Source organism: Falco cherrug, chromosome 2 (genome assembly GCF_023634085.1).
Source record: "Falco cherrug isolate bFalChe1 chromosome 2, bFalChe1.pri, whole genome shotgun sequence".
NCBI classification, from domain to species: Eukaryota; Metazoa; Chordata; class Aves; order Falconiformes; family Falconidae; genus Falco; species Falco cherrug.
In genome coordinates this window covers 117002248-117024387 of record NC_073698.1, presented here as the reverse complement: position 1 = coordinate 117024387, position 22140 = coordinate 117002248, and the positions used below count along the sequence as shown (strand labels likewise).

General features: G+C 40.6%; 1 protein-coding gene across 2 annotated transcripts in view; it reads left to right on the top strand.

Annotated features, from left to right (window-relative positions):
• The window catches only part of EPHA3 (EPH receptor A3), a 229042-nt gene that overhangs the window by 166219 nt on the left and 40683 nt on the right, over positions 1-22140 (top strand). The window contains exons 6-10 of one of the 2 annotated variants that reach the window (XM_055703078.1): positions 4574-4698; positions 11393-11552; positions 13797-13899; positions 14354-14421; positions 18715-18840. In XM_055703078.1, the coding sequence (XP_055559053.1) occupies positions 4574-4698; positions 11393-11552; positions 13797-13899; positions 14354-14421; positions 18715-18840 (582 nt within the window). Of the gene's footprint in view, positions 1-4573; positions 4699-11389; positions 11553-13796; positions 13900-14353; positions 14422-18714; positions 18841-22140 lie in introns of both variants that reach the window. The other variant, XM_055703077.1, reaches the window with a different exon arrangement.

The following is a 22140-nucleotide window of genomic DNA, read 5'->3' as shown; positions in this document are numbered from 1 at the left end:
CAGTGAAGAAGTTAAAGATATTAATACATTAATCAAAATGCCAATAAGAATGTAAATACATAGAGGTATACAAGCCACAAGATTTATCAAAAAATCACTGAAACAGCATTCATTCGTCTTAGTCTAAAAAAAGCACTCTCCTTAAGTTTTACTTTGAAAAGTATGTTTTCCAAATAATAAATTAATTTAGCCTAACTATGTGTTGCTGTTGATACTTCCATATAATTTTTAAACCTTCAGTTTATCCTAAAAAGCTTCATAACGAGTCAGTTTTTGCTAACCCCTAGTACAAAACTGGTTTCGTCAGTGGGAGCTGCAGACATTTAACAAATTTGTTCTCACATATCTCTAGATAGTTGCATGATCTATCTGTCTTTTAATTTAAGAAAGGAAGATCCTGGAACTGCAATGAAAAATGGCTATTCTAAATACGAAGTACTTCTGTTCCTCTTTGTGGCCTGATTTTGAATTCAGCCTCATCCTGTTGCTGTTAAATAATGGTGTTCAGGAAAAAGGAAGAGCTAGGAGCTTACAGAAGTCTAAAGACATCGGTACTTGCGGTAACGCCTTCATTGTTTAATGGTTTCTAACATTAACTCCCTTTAACTGCCGCTTCGCTGCTGGATTTTCAGACTCTATCAAGTAAATAGGAAAATACAGTAACTGAGCTGCCGTGGTGAGAAGGGAGGATTAACTGTGTTACAGAATGACAATTTAAGGCTGACTTAGGCACTGTTTAGAACACAGTTTCGAAGTTTTGGTTTATTACATTGTGTTCTAGGGATGCATATGAAAAGAAATCAATTCCATGGTCCAGATGTCAAGTTATCCCTCCCGCTTGCACCCCAGCCCCGAGCTGGGGCCGTAGGCAGGGAGGCACCCCTGTTGTCATATACTGTCCCTGTGCAGGACAGTACTTCCAGGTTACCTGAACTTGTACCATATCTTAAATCCATCGATTGCAGTGAATTTAAGGATAAACTTAGAAGTCCCGAACAAAATGTTTTCCTAAATTATGGTTCAAGGACTTTTAACACTTTTCAAACCTACTTATCTAATAGGTGTAAAACCAAAAAAGATCACATTAAGATGTAAAGCTTTAACAGTCCAACTTCTTGCAGACCTTGCAAAGAAAGGTTGTGCCACGTGCTGTGGTGGTAAGGTTTTTTTCATTTTATCTCATCTTGGTCAAATCAAAGTGTAGCATGTGTTCATCAGTCGATCCCATGTGTTAGTAGCAGAGTCAGTTCTGGATGTAGGCAAAGAAAAAAGGTAGTAAAGAAAGTGCCAGACATGGTTTGGGGGAAGCCAGGCTGCCGCAGCTGTAAGGGCTGTGCAGGCTGGCAGCCCCCCCAGGCACAGCACCCCCACTCCCTTCTCCGCCCCCATCTGTGGTGCATCTGCAAGGCTGGCTATCGGGGATGCTCACACCAGGATTTATCCCCTCTCCTCAACTTTTTGCAGAAGGAGAGTCCTAGAACCGAAATCATCCCAGGAGCAGCACAGTTGGGCATCAGCTGTGCTTTGGAGAGCTGTAAGCCTGACATAGCGCCAGGAGAGGACTGCTGGAAGGGGTTCTTGTGAGGTCTGTCCTCTCCAGGGCTCTGTTTTGTCAATAGACACATAAAGGGGGATCAAAAGTCAACTATTGCTCATTACATCCAGCATGAACACACAGAGACTATAGGAACAGCAGGAAATCTGTACCCTGAGGTCGAGTCTTTATTTTTAGCATCCTGTGTGCTTCAAAACTAAAACACTCGAGTCAATATATAAGATAGTTTAACAAGATGGGGGAAAAAAATACAAGATTAATAATTAAAATTAAGTTACAAATACATCTCTTCCCCTCTGAACACAAATAGCGTGGTTTATCCACTAGAAATAAATGATTGACCACCTAAATATCTGAAGACACTGTTCTTTCATGTGCTGAAGATTGCTGCCTTAAAACCAGGCAGCTTTTGTAATCCACATTGTTAAGTTGCGGTGTTGATTTAAACAGGTTTGGAACACACAATTCCTGTAGCTCAGAGGCTCGGTAGCTGTTGGAGTGGGCTGGGGGCTGCAGAGCTCAGATCTGGTCTGTGCGTGGGATTAAAGGTGCCTGGAACAGTGTGTTCCTGGTGATTATCCATCTCCCCTCCACTTGCCCGTGCAGTGGGATGCTCTCTCTTCCAGACGCTCTGTATGTATAATTTCTAAGCAGCTTTGGCAACCCTAGGGATTAAAAAGGGTGTATGAATGTTTTATAATGTTATTGATAACTGCAGAGCAGATGCTTTTCTAATAAACTGCTGTGAGATAAGTTACTGGTAGCATCTGCAGAGATGTGTGTAAATGAGCTCAAAATAATTAATACTGTGTTAGAAGAAAGCGGTTTTTAAAGCACATCTGTATTGGAGGCATATAAGATTATTTCAGCCTGCCCTGAGAATGTGTTATAACACAAATTACCATAATTTATTAGGGGAAAAGCCATTTCTGTTAATCATATATTAATTATTCATAAAATCTGTATTAATGTTACCTTAATGGGAAGTGTTAGCAGCTGGGGTACTGGGCTTGGCAGTCTATTCACATACAAAAGAAAGATGAATAGCTTGACTTAAAAAGAAGACATAAAAATGACTTACAAGAGCATAAAAGCAGCAAGCATCGGTATATGAGTTAACATACAGCCAGCTACGGTAGAGCAGTCCATCCAGCTAACTACTTTGTATTTTGGCTCTAGCACCGGGTTGTTCCCGAGTGGAATTCCAGTGGGATTACTGGAGGATGTTTGTTACAAACCAGTCCTGTATACCTTGCCCTAATGCTTTTCAGCTCTTTAGCAAGCATAGATCTGGTGAGTCTGAGTAAAACAGAGACTCTTTCCCAGCCTACTTATAAAAAAAAAACAAAACACAAACAAACAAAAAAACCCAAAACAAACCAAAACAAGAAACAACACACGTGCACAAAACACCACAAACCCCCTCTCCAATATCTGATTTTAGTAATTTAAATGCAGGATAAATTCTTCCTACTGGGAAGAAAAAGGAGGAGAGAAAAAAAAAAAAAAAAGGTTTTGCAACTTTTTAATCTTTTAAGTGAGCTATTCTGAACCATGTGGTGTGACAATGCTGCTCAGAGGATGTATATCAACCCAGAATGAACGGGCCACTGTGTATATACATACGTGCTGTGTGGCTTTATGTAGCTTGCTAGATGTTCCACTCAGTTAGAGGAGGATGTCAGCATTTAGATTATGACTTGAGACTAGAGGGTATGTTTTGATAAAAGTTTAGCAAAATCAATTACAGAATAAATTTTCCAGAATTTATTTTAATTAAAACTTTTTTTTTTCTTTTTTTCTGGCTTTTGGAAGTTCTGTTGCAGGAATGAAAACCCAAACAGCAAGGGCACTGGCTAATGCATACGATGTGTAATGCCTGTAAAGTGTAACTGGTTTTATATTAGCAGTAAAAGCTTCATAAGATTCAACTGAAATTAAATTGTTTAGATCGGCTAGAGCCTTTTTTTTAGGATGGAACAATGCTGAACTTCTAAACACATTTGGTTTACACGTGAAGATAAAAGGCGTTTATTGGTAAAATGTTGTTTGGTTCTTTTTATTTCAATGGCAATTATGATCTATAATGTGTGATCTGTAAGCTATCATCTGATGAATTTTGGCCAAAGCCATGGAAGAGAAGGATTTGGAGTGGGAAGCCAACCCAAAAGAAACAGAAAAAATGATTTTAAAAATTGCATAGCTTTCAGTGAGTCCAGGAAACCTAGGCCTGGTCTTGGAAGAACGTGTAGAGCCGGGTGGTCTAAAACTGAAGTGATGTTCAAGAATCTTAAGTAATTATTATTATTTTTTCCTTCTTCTGTCATGTTGATACTACTTCCAAGTTGTGGGTGGTGGGTGAGTCTGGGGCATGCGATCAGTTGTCATGCCTAACTGATTAATACAGATCAGAAAGGAGGTTGTTTTGAAGTTCAGATATTTTTTTTTTCTTCAAATTTCATTTTTGAAGACATGCGGTAAAGGAGGAGCGTGTATGGGAGCAATTTGTATCTGGAGAGCCCACCAAATAGTTGGTTGTAAAAGAGGCTGTATTCTGCAGAATGCTGGAGGTTATTGCTAGCTGTGGGTACAAGGAGCTCCTTGTACGTAATTCATCCCAGCACCATTTTACACTTTGCATGTGAAAATGTTATCGGAGTCCTGCAGGGTCTGGTAACGGTAATACTTCAGCATTACAACAAATAGGTAGTACTGTTATTTTGTTCTATATTGTAGTATATTGAATATATTTCATTGCTTACACTGTAGTAGCAGATCAAAACCATCTGCTGTCTTGCCACTAGTCCTCCGGTCTAACAAAAAATCGCAGCTCATTTTCCTTGAGGCCGGTGTGCTTCAAGGCATGTGTACCAGGACGGTGATCCAGCTGCTGAATGTTGGTGTGAGTCCAGACCTATGCTCGTGAGTTTTTTAAACGGAAACAATACTCCTTCCCAAGGATTGGAACACAGATAAACTCAGTTTCTCTCTTCCCTCCTTCCCCCATCCCCTTTACAGCTCCATCCCCCATCACAGTCATACGGAAAGACAGGACATCCAGGAACAGCGTGTCCCTGTCTTGGCAAGAACCCGAACATCCGAATGGGATCATCTTGGACTACGAGGTCAAATACTATGAAAAGGTGGGAAGAAAGATCAAAGGGGAGGTTTTTTGTGCTATTAATAATGTAATTAAATGATTGCATCTTGTCTACGGTAAGGATTCAGAGACACATAGCTCACTTACTGTTGCCTCAATGACTCTAAGCACTGCAACTGTTCAATTTGTGGTAAGCAGAAATTAAGTTGTGTTTTCTTCTCCAACAACATTAAACCCCAAACACATTAAAACAAAAATAGAAGGTAATGCAGACAAGCTGTAATACTTTATCATCATGATCATTATTAATTAAGTATGGTCTGCTTACTCAGTTCTGTTATGCTGTCAGTGTTCATACATTTATTTGTCAGCATCCATGTGCTGGTGCTTCCCCATGGTGCAAGAATCTTTTACACCATGTATGGAAAAGATACAGGTGACCCTTTGGGCTGGTTTGTACAATGAGACTTTCCACTTTTCACAAATAACAAAATTCTTTTTAAATTGTCTGTTAATAAAAACAAGCCAAAGAAAATCTGCCATTAAATAGGTCCTGCTTTTTATTGACATTTTCTTGTAATTACAGCTGTTGATTTCTACATATCATATAGATTGGTACATAGGAAAAAAAATCTTCATAACAGCATGGTTCTTTTAGTAAATCTTACTGGCAGAATTGAAAAGACCGTAGAAGGTTGTGAAGATTGTGAAGAGTGGTATTAGCCATTCTAAAACTGATCAGAGACACCTTTTGATAAAATGCGTATTGCTACTGAAGTTGACAGATTTTGAAAAGATGTCAGAAATAATGGTTTAATTTAGCATTTACTAATGCTGTTCATATCTAGAAGTCAGTCACCCATACCAGGGAATACATGGTGCTAATATCCACTTATAAACTGCTCTTAAAAAAAATCCATGGGTATTCTGCTAACCTTTAGGAAGTATTTTTATGGAGCTTACCAGTGGAGCAATGTGGTATTGATAGTCCACGCCTGATCTTCAGCTGAAAGAAGGGAATGAAGAAGGGAATGGGAGGGCTGTACTCTGTAAAGATTCCTCCCAAATTGCTATGTCATCTGATTTTGAGAGGGTTTTTTTGATGAGCACTTGGACCTTCAATGACCTTGATAAAAATCTAAACATACGTTGTGCTACTGATAAAAGGGGATAAAGAAAGCTTCCTAAACATTTCAGTTCAGTCTCACCTTATAAAGCAGTACCCTATGGATTTGTACTTTGGCGGGGGGTGGGGTGGGGTGGTGTCTGTTAATTTCAATGGTGACAGGACCAAGTCCAGGTCCTGGGCTTGAGAAGTAAAAGAGAACTGTCTCGTACATCAGATTGTCTTTCTTTAGACATCCTCAGCAGTGAAAGGATACAGGAATTATTTGGAATTTTTTCTTTCCAATATTTTTAAGAAAAGGGAAGAGATGCTGTCTTTTAGTAAGGCTTGGGAGAGCTACTGACCTCAGTAAAAGCCTGTGCCTGAAAGATCCTAGAACTTCACCTGGCTGAAGTTCTTGCACCATCTTGCAACCTGGTGCAGGCCACGTTGTTTCCATGCATGACTAACTTGTGTTTCACTTAAGACCTACCTGCCTGCTCTCGCTGCTGTTGCCCAGACCTTTGTTTTTCCTAAAGCTGCAGCAGCCCCATCGCAGCTCCATCTCCAGCCACCCCAAGCAGCAGTCCCTGCCTGGGGGGCTGCGAGTACTGCAGGGTGCAGGGTCTTACACAGGGCTGTCTTGTACATTGTGGCCTTAAGATGATCTCTTGGGCTTTAGTTGCTCCAAAGGAACAATTTTTTCCCCTTGAATGCATTTAGTTCATTTTAACAAATCAGCTGAGAAGTTTTATTTGTGTATTTGGTTTTTTTGTGGGGTTTTGATCGTCATTTTACACTGAAATAGGCTTGTTTTATTCAAGAAAATTGTATGCACAGAATAAGTACGTGGCTTCTATTCCCATCGAGTGTATCCAGTTTTAGGGAGCAACTGGTTGTCGTAAGACAGCTTCATAAGACAACCAGTCATACGAGGCTGATCTTCCACATGTTTCTTCCCTTTGAAGTCTGTGATCAAGAGGTCATACGCACCAGGCAGCTCTCTGAAACCAGAGAGCCAACTGCCTGACAATAGGGGCCGGACCATCCAGAGCAAAGGGGTTTTTAAAAACAACCTCCTGACACCAGTGTATTTAACGTGTTCTGCAATCCCTTAAGAAATCAGAAGGTTGTTCCTCGGGGTATATGAAAGCTAACGAAGCAGAGCAAATTTATTGTCAGGAGGGTTTAATCCATTGCCCCTTTTAGGTCTGCAAACTGTAAGAGCTGGAAAATGGCTGCTCTGTCAAACTTTCCCGAGGCCAAAGCAGCCCGTGCTGGACGGGTGCTATTCATTCCTTCTCCAAACACCTTTGGAAGATGCTGCTTTTGAGTCTGAGATCCCTAAGCAGCCCCTCTCCCCTCCTGTTTCTTTGAAAAGCGAGCTTGCTTTTCAAACTGGTCCAGTCCATTTGATTTTCTGTTTCAGAATCATCTTGGTTGTGCTCATCACAAACCCCACCACTGTTCAGTGGCAGCTGCTAGGGGAGAAAGCCTTCGCAGTCAGCAATCGGGGTATTTCTCCTGGCAAGTCGGACCTGATTGTTGGTAGACGATTTATGTTGAGCCATTCATTTCCCTCCTGCTTGTTTTTGCTTGCCATATCTTTTGTGATCTTTTCAAAATTAATAAATACAGCATGAATAGAGTAGTACAGCTCAGCTCAATGCTGTCATACACCTTATCTGTGCAATTATGCTTTTTTCCCTTTCCTAGGCTGTTCTTGAATTTCAAAGAATGTGTCGTAGTTATGGGCAACTGCATGATACTGATATTCAGGATGTTAGAATAGATTTGGAATAAAAATAGAATGTCCTGTATCTAAATTGTGATTTCATGTAGGTTTTGTAATGCATTATTGCCGGAAAGTACGTGGAAAACATTTATTTTCTGCAAGGGTAATATATTAACCTATTCAGGTTTTTTTCACCACTGGTTGTGCTTGTGTAACCAGGGGAGAATAGAGCTTTACGTGATGTTTCTAGAGAAATTAGGAACTTCAGTTTTGGGAAACAATGTTAACTTTTTGGAAAGAACCTGTGGGGTTTTAATGCATAACATTATGAACCGAGAGTGGCACTTTTTCATGACTCAGTCTTTGGAATAGAATTGTGTTTTCTGTAAAAATCTATAGAGCCTGCTCATGAGGCCCCAGTTACTATTTATTCAAAAGATTTAAAAGAAATAACATCCTCTTTCAGAGGAATACCGTATGGAACTGCTGGGCATTTGTTTTATGGTAAGGCATAGCATTTTATGTTGAGTTAATGGTACCAAATGACACCCTGGTTTAGTCCATCCATATAATGCTGTGCTGGATTTTAAGTGTCTCAGCCATCAAAGCACACATATAAAAAAAGCCAGGGTTGTTTGGTTGTTTTTTTTTTTTTTAATTATGCAAGCAGATACTTTGTTTCCTCCTTGTCCTTGCTCACATAATTATGTTCTCTGGAAGGATTATCTTGTCATGCAAAGCTACAGAAAAAGCCATGTCCTAAATACCACACATAAACTATTAATTGCTTCATTTAAATATGTGGCTTATAATTATGCTAACTAAATCCCACACACTTTATTAAAGGCGGAATCTGCTGCAAACAATGTGTGAAATTTAATTGCAGTCTCACCTCACTGAAATAGATTTGCCTTTGCCATTGCTGAAATGATGTGCTCAGTAGACTGGTTAAAGCCAACAAATAAATAATGATATCTAGTTTATGCTCTTTCCGAGGCTGAAAAAGTAAATTATATGCAAATGCACTTAGCGACTTTTAAATTCTTATTATTACGGCTTTGAGGGTAGGTGGGCCACGTATACTCCCCGAGGTTTGTAGTGATATCAACAGGTGGGTTACTCCTGGCAATGAGGGGAAGAAGCAATATAGGGACTGTGGGCTCCCCCCAAAGATGTGTGGTCCAGTTTTGGTCTCTCGAGTGTTGATGCAGCTGATGGAGAAAATGTTCTTCCTCATGCAATATAAACACTGTGCTTATCTGAAATAGGACGTCCCACTCACTCTTGCTAGTACTGCCACAATAAATTTTAAATGTATCTAAAATATGTCTTTTGCAAAACATAGTTTAAAAGTATAAAGAAATGTTTGCAAATGAGATACTAATAGTAGTGGGATTTGCCTCCCCAGTAAACTACGCAGAAATATTCAGGAAGAATTTGATTTGTGCATCCAAGTTCAATTTTATCATCGGAGTGTTTGATTAAAGTTCTGCTTGGCAAAGACTGACCCTCCTTTCTGCATATTCCTTCTGCTTATGGCAGCTAGAGTGCTGTATCTCTGAAATTTTCCTTCATCCCCAAGAAAGATAAACTTGGGCTTTTATGTGGTGTTTCACAGATTTGATTACTAGTAATGTAAAAAATGACTTACCAAATATGTGTGTAAAAAGCTTACCATAAACTAAGATACCATGACATCCTCCATACCATTGTTTTAGACGTTTATTTTCCAAGTTCCATTGCGGATTATTAATAGACAGGGCCATGACTATGTTTTCGCTTGCACGTATGTATCTGCACAAAAAGGAAATGTTTGCATTTCATAAAAGCAGCCTGAAGTGAGAGCAAAATGAATGTCCAGTCATAGCATACACAAAAGATTTTATGCTTTAAAGACAAGATTATTATGTCTTTGAAATTAAAATAGTTGCCTACGTTCAACGGAACGATGAGATAAAGCAAGCCTGCAAATTATAATACTAGGCTTTTGTTAGCTCAAAAATAAATAATTTTAGGCAAACCTGTTAGCTCCTTAGAATATCCTCCTGTAAATTTTCTCTTCTGAATTTATAACATAATTTTTTTGTCAGGGAAGCATCAGGAAACCACAGGGAGGTCCAAAGCTGATTTCCTTTTTTATTTTTAGTGTGCAAAGAAAAAGGGCCATGGTAAACATTTTTAGAATCATTCCTTGAAGACTAGGTCCTGCTCACGCTAGCTGAGGTTTTGATTCTGGATGGTAACATTTAGGCGCAGGCTTATTTGCTTTTTTTTGTTTGTTTGTTTTGTTTTGTTCTTCCTCCCCTTCACTGTGATTAGTCGCGTGCATAATATTGAATATTATGTGGAGATTCTGGCAATTTCCCTGACTATGGTGTAAATGTTTCTGTTTCTTTCTGTATCAAAGCCAGTCAAGAGCAGGGTAGTCAGGCTTCTGTAGCACCCAAGTGAACCGTTTTTGATGGTCATCTCCTAACTTAGAATAAACCTAACTTTCTCTAGACAGCACAGCAGGGCAAACACACTGGAAAGCTCTGGTCACCTGCAGTTTTCACGTGGCTTTGGCAATGCGTGTGTTGGGTGTTCTCCAACCTCTGTACTTGTGCGGTGGCACTCAAGTGTTGTCAAAGTGGAAATGTCAGCACCTTGCAAGCTTATGCAATGCCAAAAACACAGGGGGAATTAGGTGAGATTGTTCTCATCCAACATACGTTAACTCAGCTTCTGCTTCCAGCCAGGCAAAACTCAATGTTTTTTGTATATTTCAGCGTTTTCAAAGTAAAAGGGCAGCGTATGAAATCCCCACCGCCTCCAGAATAAAAAAAAGTTCATGGTTAGGAACCTAAACAACTGAGATTCTCACAGTTCCCCACATGTGTGGCTGCTGTCCAAGATTCTTTCTGAGGCAGTTCCAGCTGCCATTTTTAGGAAGCCAAAAATGCTCTTTTGGTACAGGATGGCTGTAGTAAAATAAGCAATACCTTGGGCTCCAAATGCACGCTTCAGTTTTTAGAAGACGTACTTACAGTGGGACTGAGACATACTGTTATCAGAAGTAGCTTTATACTTACAAATTACAAATCGGTCCATTTCTTAATTAATTACAAAATGGTCAGTTTCTCATTTTATAGAAAACATTGCTATGACAGAAATAGGTGACCATTAAGCAGAGTGTGGTTGTGAGTGTATTGTCTGTACTGGACACACATTTTGCTTTTCAGCAAAAAGCACTAAGGAGCAAACACCCGTTTCTGGCTGCTAAAACCCACGACTCATTCAGGAGCAGGTTCAGGAGGGGTTTGCCCACATGAGGATGGATGCATCAGTCTCATAGTTTTCTATAGCATAATAGAAAGCTGCTTATATTTGCCTGTTGGCAGAGCTGAGGTGAGGAGCCTGAGTGGAGTTTCTCTTCTGACTGTTACAAAGGTAAATGCTGTCTTGTAAAAGGCAAGGCAGTAAAAACTGCATCCTGCAATAGCTCTGCAGAGCCCTAAAATGTCCAAGTTGCCCTCTTATAACTTCCAGTTCAGTGCAGTAGGCAAAGCTGGTTTATGGTTTTTTAAATAACTTTTTCATCTTGATTTTCTTCTTGTGCTACAGACTACAGACAGAATGATGCAAAGCTATTTAATGAAATAGCATATAGTCAACATGTCTACTATTTGATTTATAGCACAAGGCTGTAGAAGCTCTAATGATTTAGATTTCTTGCTAACCAAAACATTTTTAGCTGATTGAAATTGTATGGCTGTACAAGCATTTGTCTGGCTATAAATACTCAAAAAATTATACTGGTGCTTTCCAGGTGATGTGTGGTAATGTTGTACCAACCACCTCCTGTTCCTGTTTTTTAGGGTGAGGTTTTAATCTGATGATTTTTCTTCCCAAAAGCAGGAACAAGAGACAAGCTATACTATCCTGAGAGCCAAAGGCACCAACGTTACCATCAGCGGCCTCAAACCTGATACCACCTACATCTTCCAAATCCGAGCCCGAACTGCAGCTGGATATGGGACAAACAGCCGCAAGTTTGAATTCGAAACCAGTCCAGACTGTATGTATTGGTTCAAATGGTTTATGCCACCATCCTGGCCAGTTTCTGACTGATCCGAATGACTGCTTTCACTCCTTCTCTGGTTTAGTAAATGCAACTCGTAACTATTTATGATGTGTCTTTCTGGGTAACGTTACTATATAACTTTATCATTAAATGTTAAACATGCTATAAAGGGTATATATACTGTAATTGTCACAGGTGGTATTTTTTTCCATTCCCTACCCGGCTTCTGCCTCATGCCTTGATACCTTGCTAGACCACGGCTCCTGCCAAGGGGGGAGGTTTGATAGAAAAACAGATTCACAGCCTCGCAATGTTCCAAGTTTGTGGCCTGAACCCTATGGACTATAAACCACTGCTCCTAGAGAATTAATGTCATATTGGTCCATCACTCCTGTGGGTCAGTGAGTAGTTCTCCACACTACTGCAGAGCATTGCTGATGGCTCCTGCGTAGCCCTGAGATGATCCTAATATGCCCAGGCCGGGAAGGATGGTCACTCAGCTGAGCAGCTGGTCAGGGAGCTGAGCTGTTTGGGTCCCTTCTCTCTGTCACTGCATTTCTGGGTGGCCTGGGGGAAGTTATTTCCTGGTCCAGCACTCCTTTTTCTTTTCTCTGGTGCCTAGTATAACATTATTTAACTGATGACCTTATAGGTATTCTTTACAAGTTCTGTTATTATATCAGAAAGAGTCTTAATAGAACCCACAGTCTTTAAATGTTACTTTCTTATCACTTGTTAACTATGGAGTAAGTCAGACCTTCTCTCTGCTAGAAGCTGAAAGTGGCTTCATGCACCAAAAAGTCAGTCTTTACCTAGTGCCTGGTTACTGATCTAGACTGATGATGCATAAAGACTGTTTGCTTTTTAGGTCAGACTTCCACAGAATACTCATATCTGCTGTTCAGAGTTATGACACAACTAAGGGCTATAATTCTGATTACTATCTCATAAGGCTGATTCATGTACTCATGATAAGGCTTGAGAAGCCATAGTGCAAGAAGTGCTCTGCTAGAAACAGCAAGCTTGTAACCTAGAGTAGTAGCATCAGGTCTTATTCTGAAAAGCAGACAGGCTTCTTGTTTAAAAAAAATAGTTAGGAATTGTTGTTATGGTGACACATAGCTTTGGCATACTGGATGAAACTTTAACTCCAGATAGGACAAATAAGTACAGCAAGGAGAAAAAGTCAGTTGCAGTGATAACAGATTTCATAATTTAGAGGTTAACGAGTTTTCTCTGCAAAGTAATATCACAAAAAAAAAGTAAAAAGAAAAAATAGCTGTCCAAAAATGTGGCAGGTGACGGGAGACAGCAGTGCACATCTCAATAATGAGCGTACAAGTTACACAGAGAGACAAAAAATGGCATAACTTTGTTCCTATTGCTAAGTTATAGCTACGTGAGTGCAGTCGCAGGACTGTAATAGGCAGAGGCTTCTTCCCCAGGGGAACGGTGTGACTCCAAGCAGTCCCGTCCACAAACTGCCTGACTCGTGGGGACCAGGAGTGCAAACTTGCTGCTCAGTTTGGACAGTTAACTTGAAGCATAGCGCTGAGGAGCCTAATTCTGCTGTGTTCAGGGGAGTCTGGTAGGTGTCTGCTGATGGTTGTTCACAACACCTAAGACCCCAAGGTGTCCTGCCATTGCACAGCAGTCCAGTGCACGTGGCACCATGCTTAGGGACCACAGGGAAGCATCCAGCGTAAGGCAGAAAACAGCCTTTCTTTTTCTGAAAGACATTGATTAACCATGGATAGTCCTTCCATGTGCTTCTGAGTGCCTCCGGCTTTTCACAGCTGGCACAGGGATGCTATCAAGCTTAATGCATTAAATCACTTCCCATCATACAGAAGTGACAGTAAGGGTGGTGATGATGGGCCGGCTGGAATTTCTTGCCAAGGAAAAATTCCTCACTGAACATGACAAAATATACGTATGTCATGATATGCATGTTTGTATTTACATATATGTTTGTATATAAGTATCAGTTTAACAGCAGTTACTACAATCAGCAGTAGCAGAAACAGCTTTGGTAAATTGTCAAAGATGACCAGAGTCTTTGGTTTTCTTCCCTTGTATTTATTTGTCTGATGAAAAATTAATTAGCAGATGAAATATTTGGCAGGAAACACAATGCTCTACAGTGATGATTTAATCTGTCTCTTCCCTGTATGATATGTAATCAATGTTATATGTGTGTTGGGGGGTTATTTATATATTTTTGTGTTAACTTTCCAGCATTCTCCATTTCCAGTGAGAATAGCCAGGTCGTAATGATTGCCATTTCAGCGGCAGTAGCCATTATCCTCCTCACGGTTGTGGTGTACGTCTTGATTGGGAGGTTAGTTTATCATCTGAGTTGCTTCCACTTCCATTTTCCCGAGGGGCCTTGACGAGCGTGGCAAATTGGGTGGCGTCGGGCAGCGGCAGGGCTGCTTTGCACCTTCTCCTTTGTCTGCTGCCCAGGAGCTCCGAGCACTGCTTCGCGCTCGATAATGAGCCCGCTAACGTTAGCAGCCCCCATCATGCAGCAGTTGTTAAAAAATGCTATAAACACATTCTTAGGCAATTGTAAAATTAAACTGTAGGGGTCAAAAATCAACAAATCCTCTCATTAGCCAATTTCCTCAAATTCCCTGAGAACATAACATGCCTCTATAGGGCACAGAGAATGAAAATATCATTAAACTTTCAAACAGGCATTTAATTGTGGAGGGAAAACATTTTATTCTGTTTCCACCTGCAGTGAACATATAAAATTCTCTATATTAATCTTTTTTCTCTGTTGCTTGTAGATTCTGTGGATACAAGAAGTCTAAACATGGCACTGATGAGAAAAGACTGCATTTTGGGAACGGCCATTGTAAGTTACTTGCAGCCTTTTAATGCTTCTCAATCTGTTGAATTCATCCCCTAGATAACTGGTATTTTTCAATTTAAAACAAAAAGTCATACTTCACTTAAACCAAGGTGAAATTGGGAAGAGAATTATCTCTTCTCTTGTGGGTAAGGAGATTTTCCCCAAACAATTATTCTTTGTTTCAAAATCTTTCATCTGTGTTCAGGTTAGTAATAAGCAAAACATCGCTGTCTGTGTTCAAACAATGCGTGTGGTTAGAAACATCATATTGATTCTGCTGTGCATTACTGAAATGCAGAATGTAGCTTCAGCTTCCTCATCAGCTGTATAACGTCTAAGAAATTACTTCTTTTTTTTTTTTTTTTTTCCCAAAGCAAAATATAAAATCAATGAAACCTGTCTTGATGACTACTGAAGGGACTGTGAAAATTGCTTCCTTGACAAAATTGACCCGCTAATAATTTAGTTTGGAGTTCTTCTAAGCACAGGCTGAAAAGTGATTTGGAGTACTTTCTTAAATTAAGAATAACTACTAAAGAAGTGTCTCACGAATTAATGGCATTTTTTTAATCCAGTTGTGTTTACAAACACGTTTTGTTCAAGTAAGTCCTGGTTCCCCACTTGCAGGAACGAATACATCTGTGCTGTCTTTGGGTGCCATCCAGGACTAAGGGAGCCTTTCTCTTGATTTACATTATCTTTGTGTCACAAAAATTGTCTGGAGTTAAGGATGTGAGATTTTGCTCACCCTGAGGAATCTGGGCTGCTTTTGAAACATGTTCAAAAGCCAGACCCGAAGCCTGTCTATTTCTGCTGTTTGCATGCCTATTTTTAATAAGTCTAAATGGGACTTTATTCGTGGCTGCTCGGGGTCATTCAGCTGTGCCCTGTGAAAGGAACAGCGTGGAGCAAGATCCCGTCCAGGAGACACTGAAGGGAAGAAGCACTGATTTTCTGAGGCCAGGCACGTGCCCTGGCTACCAGGAAAGAGCTTGCTATGGCCCGTGGCTGGAGGGGAATGTCATCCTGCAGCATTTCAGCTCCTCTCTGACGCTGGATCCCCTCTGCAGGGTGCGCAGCCCTGCAGCACTTTGCCACAATGGAGAGGCTGTGGATGGTGAAGACTGGATCATAGCCAAAGCTCCACCCACACCACCCTCCTTAAAATACAAATAAATTAGTTTTGGAGCATGAAAAGCTTGGGGGAGAGGAAGGTGACAGTTCAAAATTCCAGAGCAGGGACAGGGGGAAATCTTGGGGTTTTATCACTGCATTTTTGGATTTTTTTCATCCTTATAGGGCGAAGATAACACCCTTCAAAAACACCAAGTCTGGAAATTCCTTTTTTTCACTCCCACAACTCTTGGTGTCTAATGAGCATGTTTTAATAAGAAGCAGTTGTTTGTCTTTGAAACTGTTTCAGCTCCAAATAAAAATCCTGTTGCACCACGTAAGCCATGTTGAACCATATATTTCTATCACTTAGCACGTTGTGAGGTTCCCGTACGTGGGTTTTTGCACACAACAGTGGCGCTGTACCGTCTGCAAGGAGAGAGCTGCTGGTACCATAATCAGATGCCTCCCCACCAAATATAATTGAATTAACATTTTAATGAGGGATTTACCTGCAGTAGTTGGAAATTAGAACTGCTTCCTAATCCTCGTGACAATGGAGTAACTGTTCTCTGACTGTTCATATTTTTATTATTTCACGTTGGGAGCCCCTCCTTACCCCCGTGAGCCGTGAGCATGCATATCCCAGCACGTGTGCCCCTCCCCCGGCACTGTCGGGGGACACGCAAGGGTTTGCCTCGTGCAGCCCAACAACCCCTAACCAACTAGTCTCAAAAAACTCTAGATGGTTACATGTGGCCCATAGAATTAATGCTTCATCATCCAAATTTAATGAGGTTATAAAATAAAAGCAGCCAGTAAAGAAAGTGTCACAGACAAATAACAGGTCAGAATTTGCTCTCCTTACTCCCACACAATGGAAAGTTGCAATCACTATTCTTAAACATGTCAGTGCTGTTAAATTCCTGGGGATTAAATTGCTTTTAATTTGGCTTTAGATATTTATGTACTGTTTTCTGAGTAGTGCCATGCTGATTCACTACGCAGTAAGAAACAGAGCTGATCGTGGACCTGTTAGAAATTCTTGAAAATGGTTTATTGATTTTGCAGATATTTATCTGTTAGGGTTTGTATGTATGTACGTGTGTGGCTGTTGAAACTTTATTCTACTAAATTGCAGTCTTTCTCAAAGAATAAGCAAATTGCTCCTGTGAACTAAAAAAGGATAAAGTAACTTCCATGGCTGTCGTAAACTTTCAGCATCTTAAATACAGCAGCTGGTTTATTTCAGTCAGTTTATTCTGAATTACTTTAAAAAAAGGCCCCAGCCATGAACTATTCCCTGCAGCCTTATTACAAATCCTATAATATTACTTCAAAGGAGCAAAAATGTTTCACCTCCTCAGATCCTCTCCCTTTGCCTTCTTTGGCTAGGCTCTTTTTATTTTTTTGTTACCTTTAGGGCAATTCATGCTGTTAAAATGAAAATGTAAATTATTATGTTTGCACAGAATGAGCTGTAAAGTAGTACAGCTTAACACATGTGCATGTGTTTATTATCTGTTTTTCATGACAGAAGCCAGTTACCATACAGGCTGCCCTTAATTATTGGTGTGAAGGGATTATTCTCCTTGCAGCCACCATCACCTGATCTTGGGAACCTCTGGGGTCAGCATTAAAAATCTGCAGCCAAAAAACCCACAGTGCAGCAGCTTTTAATTGTTGTTATTTTTATTGGGGGTATGAGGGAGCCTGTAATGTACATTCAGCATGGATGGAAAGCAGCATTTACAAGATTTTTAACCAACAGCAATATACAGCCAATTACTTTTTGTTTTACTTGCAAGTAATTCTGTAATCATCAGGCTCTTGAAGGAAACACAGTTGGCATTTAATGCCGTGCACACGCAGCCCTTGTGTTAGGAGCATGGCTCTTAGTTTGCGTTGTTTTCCAGGCAATTAGCTTGGGAACTCAGTTTTATCATTTCTTTGTCAATTCTGAGGCCAATAAATATCTGTGAGATCGATTATTATTTCTTTTACGTACACTTGGGATTGTTTGACCAAACAATGGTGTGCGCTAATAGTCCAAAGGTATTTTTCTCCCATCTGTGTAACCCCAGCAAAAAAAAAGATTTAACTCTTCTAGCAGTCAACAGATTGACACAGTATAATAATGCCAAGCTGGAAGGGATATTCCTGAGTAGGTCAAGGCAGTGTTTGTAGGAGGAGTTAATATCTTTTACAAGACCAACTGGTACAGTTAGGAAAAGTTAGAGTACATGTCCAGGAATGCAGGGTTTGTGTCAGCAGCAGAGAAATTCAAGCTGGATGTAACGGTTATTTCACTTTGCTTGAAAAAACCATCATCTCTGTGTCCTAAAATAGCACAGAGTTGGACACACGAGGTACTGGGTCCAAGCGCAAGCAGGACCTTGAGCTGGGGAGGAGGAATGAGACTGCTTTGCCTTCAGCAATCTTTTCTGGAGAAAAAGGTTGGGAATGGTGATGTGTTCCTCCCGCCCCCAGTCCTGCTGGAGGAAGGGATGTGGAGAGCTCGAAACTGCCCTTCAAACCTTTCAGTCATTTGAAGCGATGCTTGCTCCGGGCAAAGAGAGCAATCCCTGGCCGGGAAACGACGGAAGGGGACGAAATAAATAACATGGAGCACTAGAACCAGACTTTAGTAACAGGAACAACTGGCTGCCATCCTTGTGCATACTAGCAGAGGGACTGAGGCAGAGGTGCATTTGCTCATGTATAATTTGCTTTTCTTATGCATTGTTGGAGGACTCTGAAAGAAAAAGTATAAGTTAATGTGGTCTCCTTAATATATTCCTAACAACTTTTCAGGTTGACCATAGCGTCACATGTTTTATTCCTTGCCTCTTTGTTGTTACCGTGCGAGGGACAGTATAAGGCAGCACCTAAACGTAGCAAGCTGGGAGGGATGGGTAATATTTTAATATCTGAAAAGCAGCTAAATTTGGCAAGAGCAGATATATTTAAAATAGGGTTTCAGACTTCTGTGCAATAACTACATTAGTGTCTCTGGTTTCATTCTATATTAAGATTCCTGAAGACCCATGGAAAGCAGTTTAATATGAAGAAGCAGTATACCTTTTTCTTCTATTGATTTGATTTCTATTGTCTCACGAGCTTTCTTTAGAAGGATTAATTAAGTCTGAATAACATTTTCTCTCTGAATTTGTTTTTACACAGTAAAACTCCCAGGCCTGAGAACTTACGTAGATCCGCATACCTATGAGGATCCCAGTCAAGCTGTGCATGAATTTGCCAAGGAACTAGATGCTTCTAATATATCCATCGATAAAGTAGTTGGAGCAGGTAATGACTACCAGATATACTGAATTAAAAATAGCTTTTTGCTGTATATCCTGTTTTACATCTTTGGGTTTATACTTACGGCTGGAAAGAAAACATTGTAAAGTCTTCAAATTAGTAGGGCATATTTACAGCTGACTTTGGCGCCTAGGAAAAGTTAAAGGCACACAGTTCTATTTTTTTTTGTCCCCAGAGAAAGCAGATAGCAAGGTGGTTTTTCAAAGGACACCCATCAACTCACACTTGGACACAGCACTGTTGGGAGTGAAAAGAGAGTTCAGCCTCACTTCTATGTTTCTCTTTAAAATCTGTCAGCACAGAAAATGGTATCAACTGTGAAGACGTTTTCTTTTTTTTCCCTTAAAAGGACTGTTGACTATTATGCCTTGAATGAAACCACAAACTCATTTCATACCAGTCACCCCACATCCATCAGACTGCAGTGACCTTTGGTCATTGGATTGATTTTGGTCACTGCTTTGGATTTGAATTATCGATTTAAGAGGAAGGGGTTGTCTGTCTGATAACTGATTGTCTGAGCCATACAGACGCCATAGATAGTTGAGTTTACAGAAGGCAAACTGTCAAAATGAGCAGATTTTGTAGCAGAGGAGCCAGGTTACAGAAAGTCTCGTCACACTGAGTTCTCCATGTTGCAATGCAGCATGTAGCTTCTGACAAGATGCATGTTTGCTTCTTGAAGTGGCAGATTGTCTTGTCAAGTCAGAAGATCATAAAGTGTTAGCTTTCCTGATAAATTAAAGCATTTGTGAGAAGTAATATTGATTTTTAATTCATTGAAAATTACTGGTTCTTTTATTATTGATTTCTTGCTTCTCTCTAAATCTAGTATTTGAATTAAAATCATGAGATGTGAGAGACAGGCTCCTAGTCCATAGCAAAAGGTTTTCAGTTGGAAAAAAAAACAAACCACATAAAACCAAGCTACTGTACTCAGTGCATCTCCTGAATTACCCAGTAAAAAGAAACAGTATTCATCCTGTCTTACTGCAGCTGCTCAGCACCTCGTATGAAGATAGGTTATTTTCTGCAAAGGTAGAATTGTTGTTTCTTGCTGGTTTTAATTTTGCCCCACAAGAGTGCACTGTTCCCCATCATCTTCAGTCAAGGCAGCAGCGCTGCTTACTGCACATAGCAGAGAATTGCTGTGGGGCTAGAGAAGGCGTTACTGAAAAGCTAAGGCCAAGAGCAGTATGTTTCTTATCAGACTCTCAGGGGCCTTTGTTCACAAATGTGGGCTCTGTGCAGTATATGAATCTAGAAAACAGATTCACAAGAATGGATGATGTGTCATATTTCATAGCATCGTTTAAGCTGGACAAGACCTTTCAAATCATCAAGCCCAACCGGTAGCCCAGGACAGCCAAGCCCACCCCTAAGCCATGTCCCTGAGCACCACATCTACGTGGTTTTTAAACACCTCCAGGCGTGGTGACTCCACCACCTCCCTGGGCAGCTTGTTCCAATGCTTGACCATCCCTTCAGTGAAGTTTTTTCCTAAAATCCAATCTAAACCTCCTCTGGTGCAACTTGGGGATGTTTCGTCTTGTCCTGTCACTTGTTACTTGGGAGACGAGACCGACCCCCACCTGCCTACAGCCTCCTGTATTTATATTATCACTCCTACAGCTGTAGGGAGTGATAAGATCCCCCCCTCCCCCAAGCCTCCTCCTCTCCAGACTAAACCACCTTAGTTGCTTCAGCTGCTCCTCACAAGACTTGTGCTCCAGACCCTGCCCCAGCTCCATTGCCCTTCTCTGGACATGGTCCAGCAGCTCTCTGTCCCTCCCGAAGCTCATTGTTTGGACTTATTTTTAATCAGAATGCATATGGGAGTAATAGGTAAACCCAAACTGGCCAAATATGACCTCTGAAAATGGAGGAGGAGTTTTCTGAGAGGCTTCAAAAAAGGGATATGTCCTAAAAGATTCAGGTGGTTTAAAAAGTTTGTCCACGCCAGTAAAAGCGACAGAGGGTTCCTGCAGGTCCTCTACACTGAAGCATGAACTGAAGATATATTAACGCCATTTGTTGGAGGCGGGGACTCAGGTTCACGCAGCCTAAACTACGTACGGCGTTACAGTCTGCATTTCCTTGAGCAGTTGCCAGAGATGCCAACAGGAAGAGCCAAGCAGGGAAAACCAGATGAAAATAAGGCTATGGAGTGCTCAGAGCTTCCAAAACGCATTCGTAGCATCACTGCACACTGCTGTCCCATCCAACACGGGGCAGCTTTTGCGTTCAGAGTAAGTTGTTCGAGGCTGCTTCTGCAAGAACGCTTCTTTCCTCCCCCAAGGCAGAAAGGTGTTTCCTGTCTCCTACTTGAGTCAATGACTTATTGGAGTGAATGACTTGGTCTTTTCCTGCCCTTCTCTGTTACAAATGCAAATGTGAATGAAATTATAAGAAGACAGTGATTTGAGAAGGGATTCATTTAACTGCATTGAAGTGTGACGTAAGTAATGAGACCTTCAAGTCAGGCAAGTAATCTTGATCTTCTGAGGTGCTTTCCCAAGTCATTTTTCACAGCTTTAGCCAGAAGTTTCTGAGAGGAGAGGGCAGCTTACATAGCTTTGAAAACACACCCAAATGCAATCAGGAAATACTCTTGTCCAAAAGAACCTCCAGAAGAGCACGAGGGATTTTGGTGGGAGGCTAAGCATAAGAAAATTGAGTTCAGGAGCCACTTTTCCAGATTTTTCTTTACAGCGATTTTTTATTTTAAAACAACTCACTTGTTTTTACAGACCCAGTTCAGCAAACCACTTAAGAAGTTTAAAGCCAATTGGATAGCAAAAGAATACTACAGAAAGTACTTTCTCAATTTGGGATGGATTTAACTATGTGCTTTGCTGAACGCGAAAACAAGCATTTGCTTTTCTTTCAACGCTTAAACATACTTGTAGGATAACTTCTTGTTAATCAAAGTATTTCTAAAATTTAGGGACTACTGGTCCATGAACTTATTGTGAAGGCTGGCAGTGTCTCAGGGAGCACTTGCAGATCATTGCTGAGGTTCATGATGTTTATGAAACATTCAGCTCAGTTGACTCTCCAGCTCCGAGGGAGTTCTGTGCACGGCAGCGCAATCGTGACTTAAGACACAACAAAGTGAAGGGAGTAGCTAATTTCAGAGTCATCTTTTATTTGTCCTCTGGGTCTAAATGCACAGCAAATGCCATTCACTGATGCACTAAGTAGCCCATTTAAAAAGAAATTAAGATCTCCTTAAGAGAGATCTTTATATCATGAACAGCTCTCCTAATAATATCTATTTGCTTT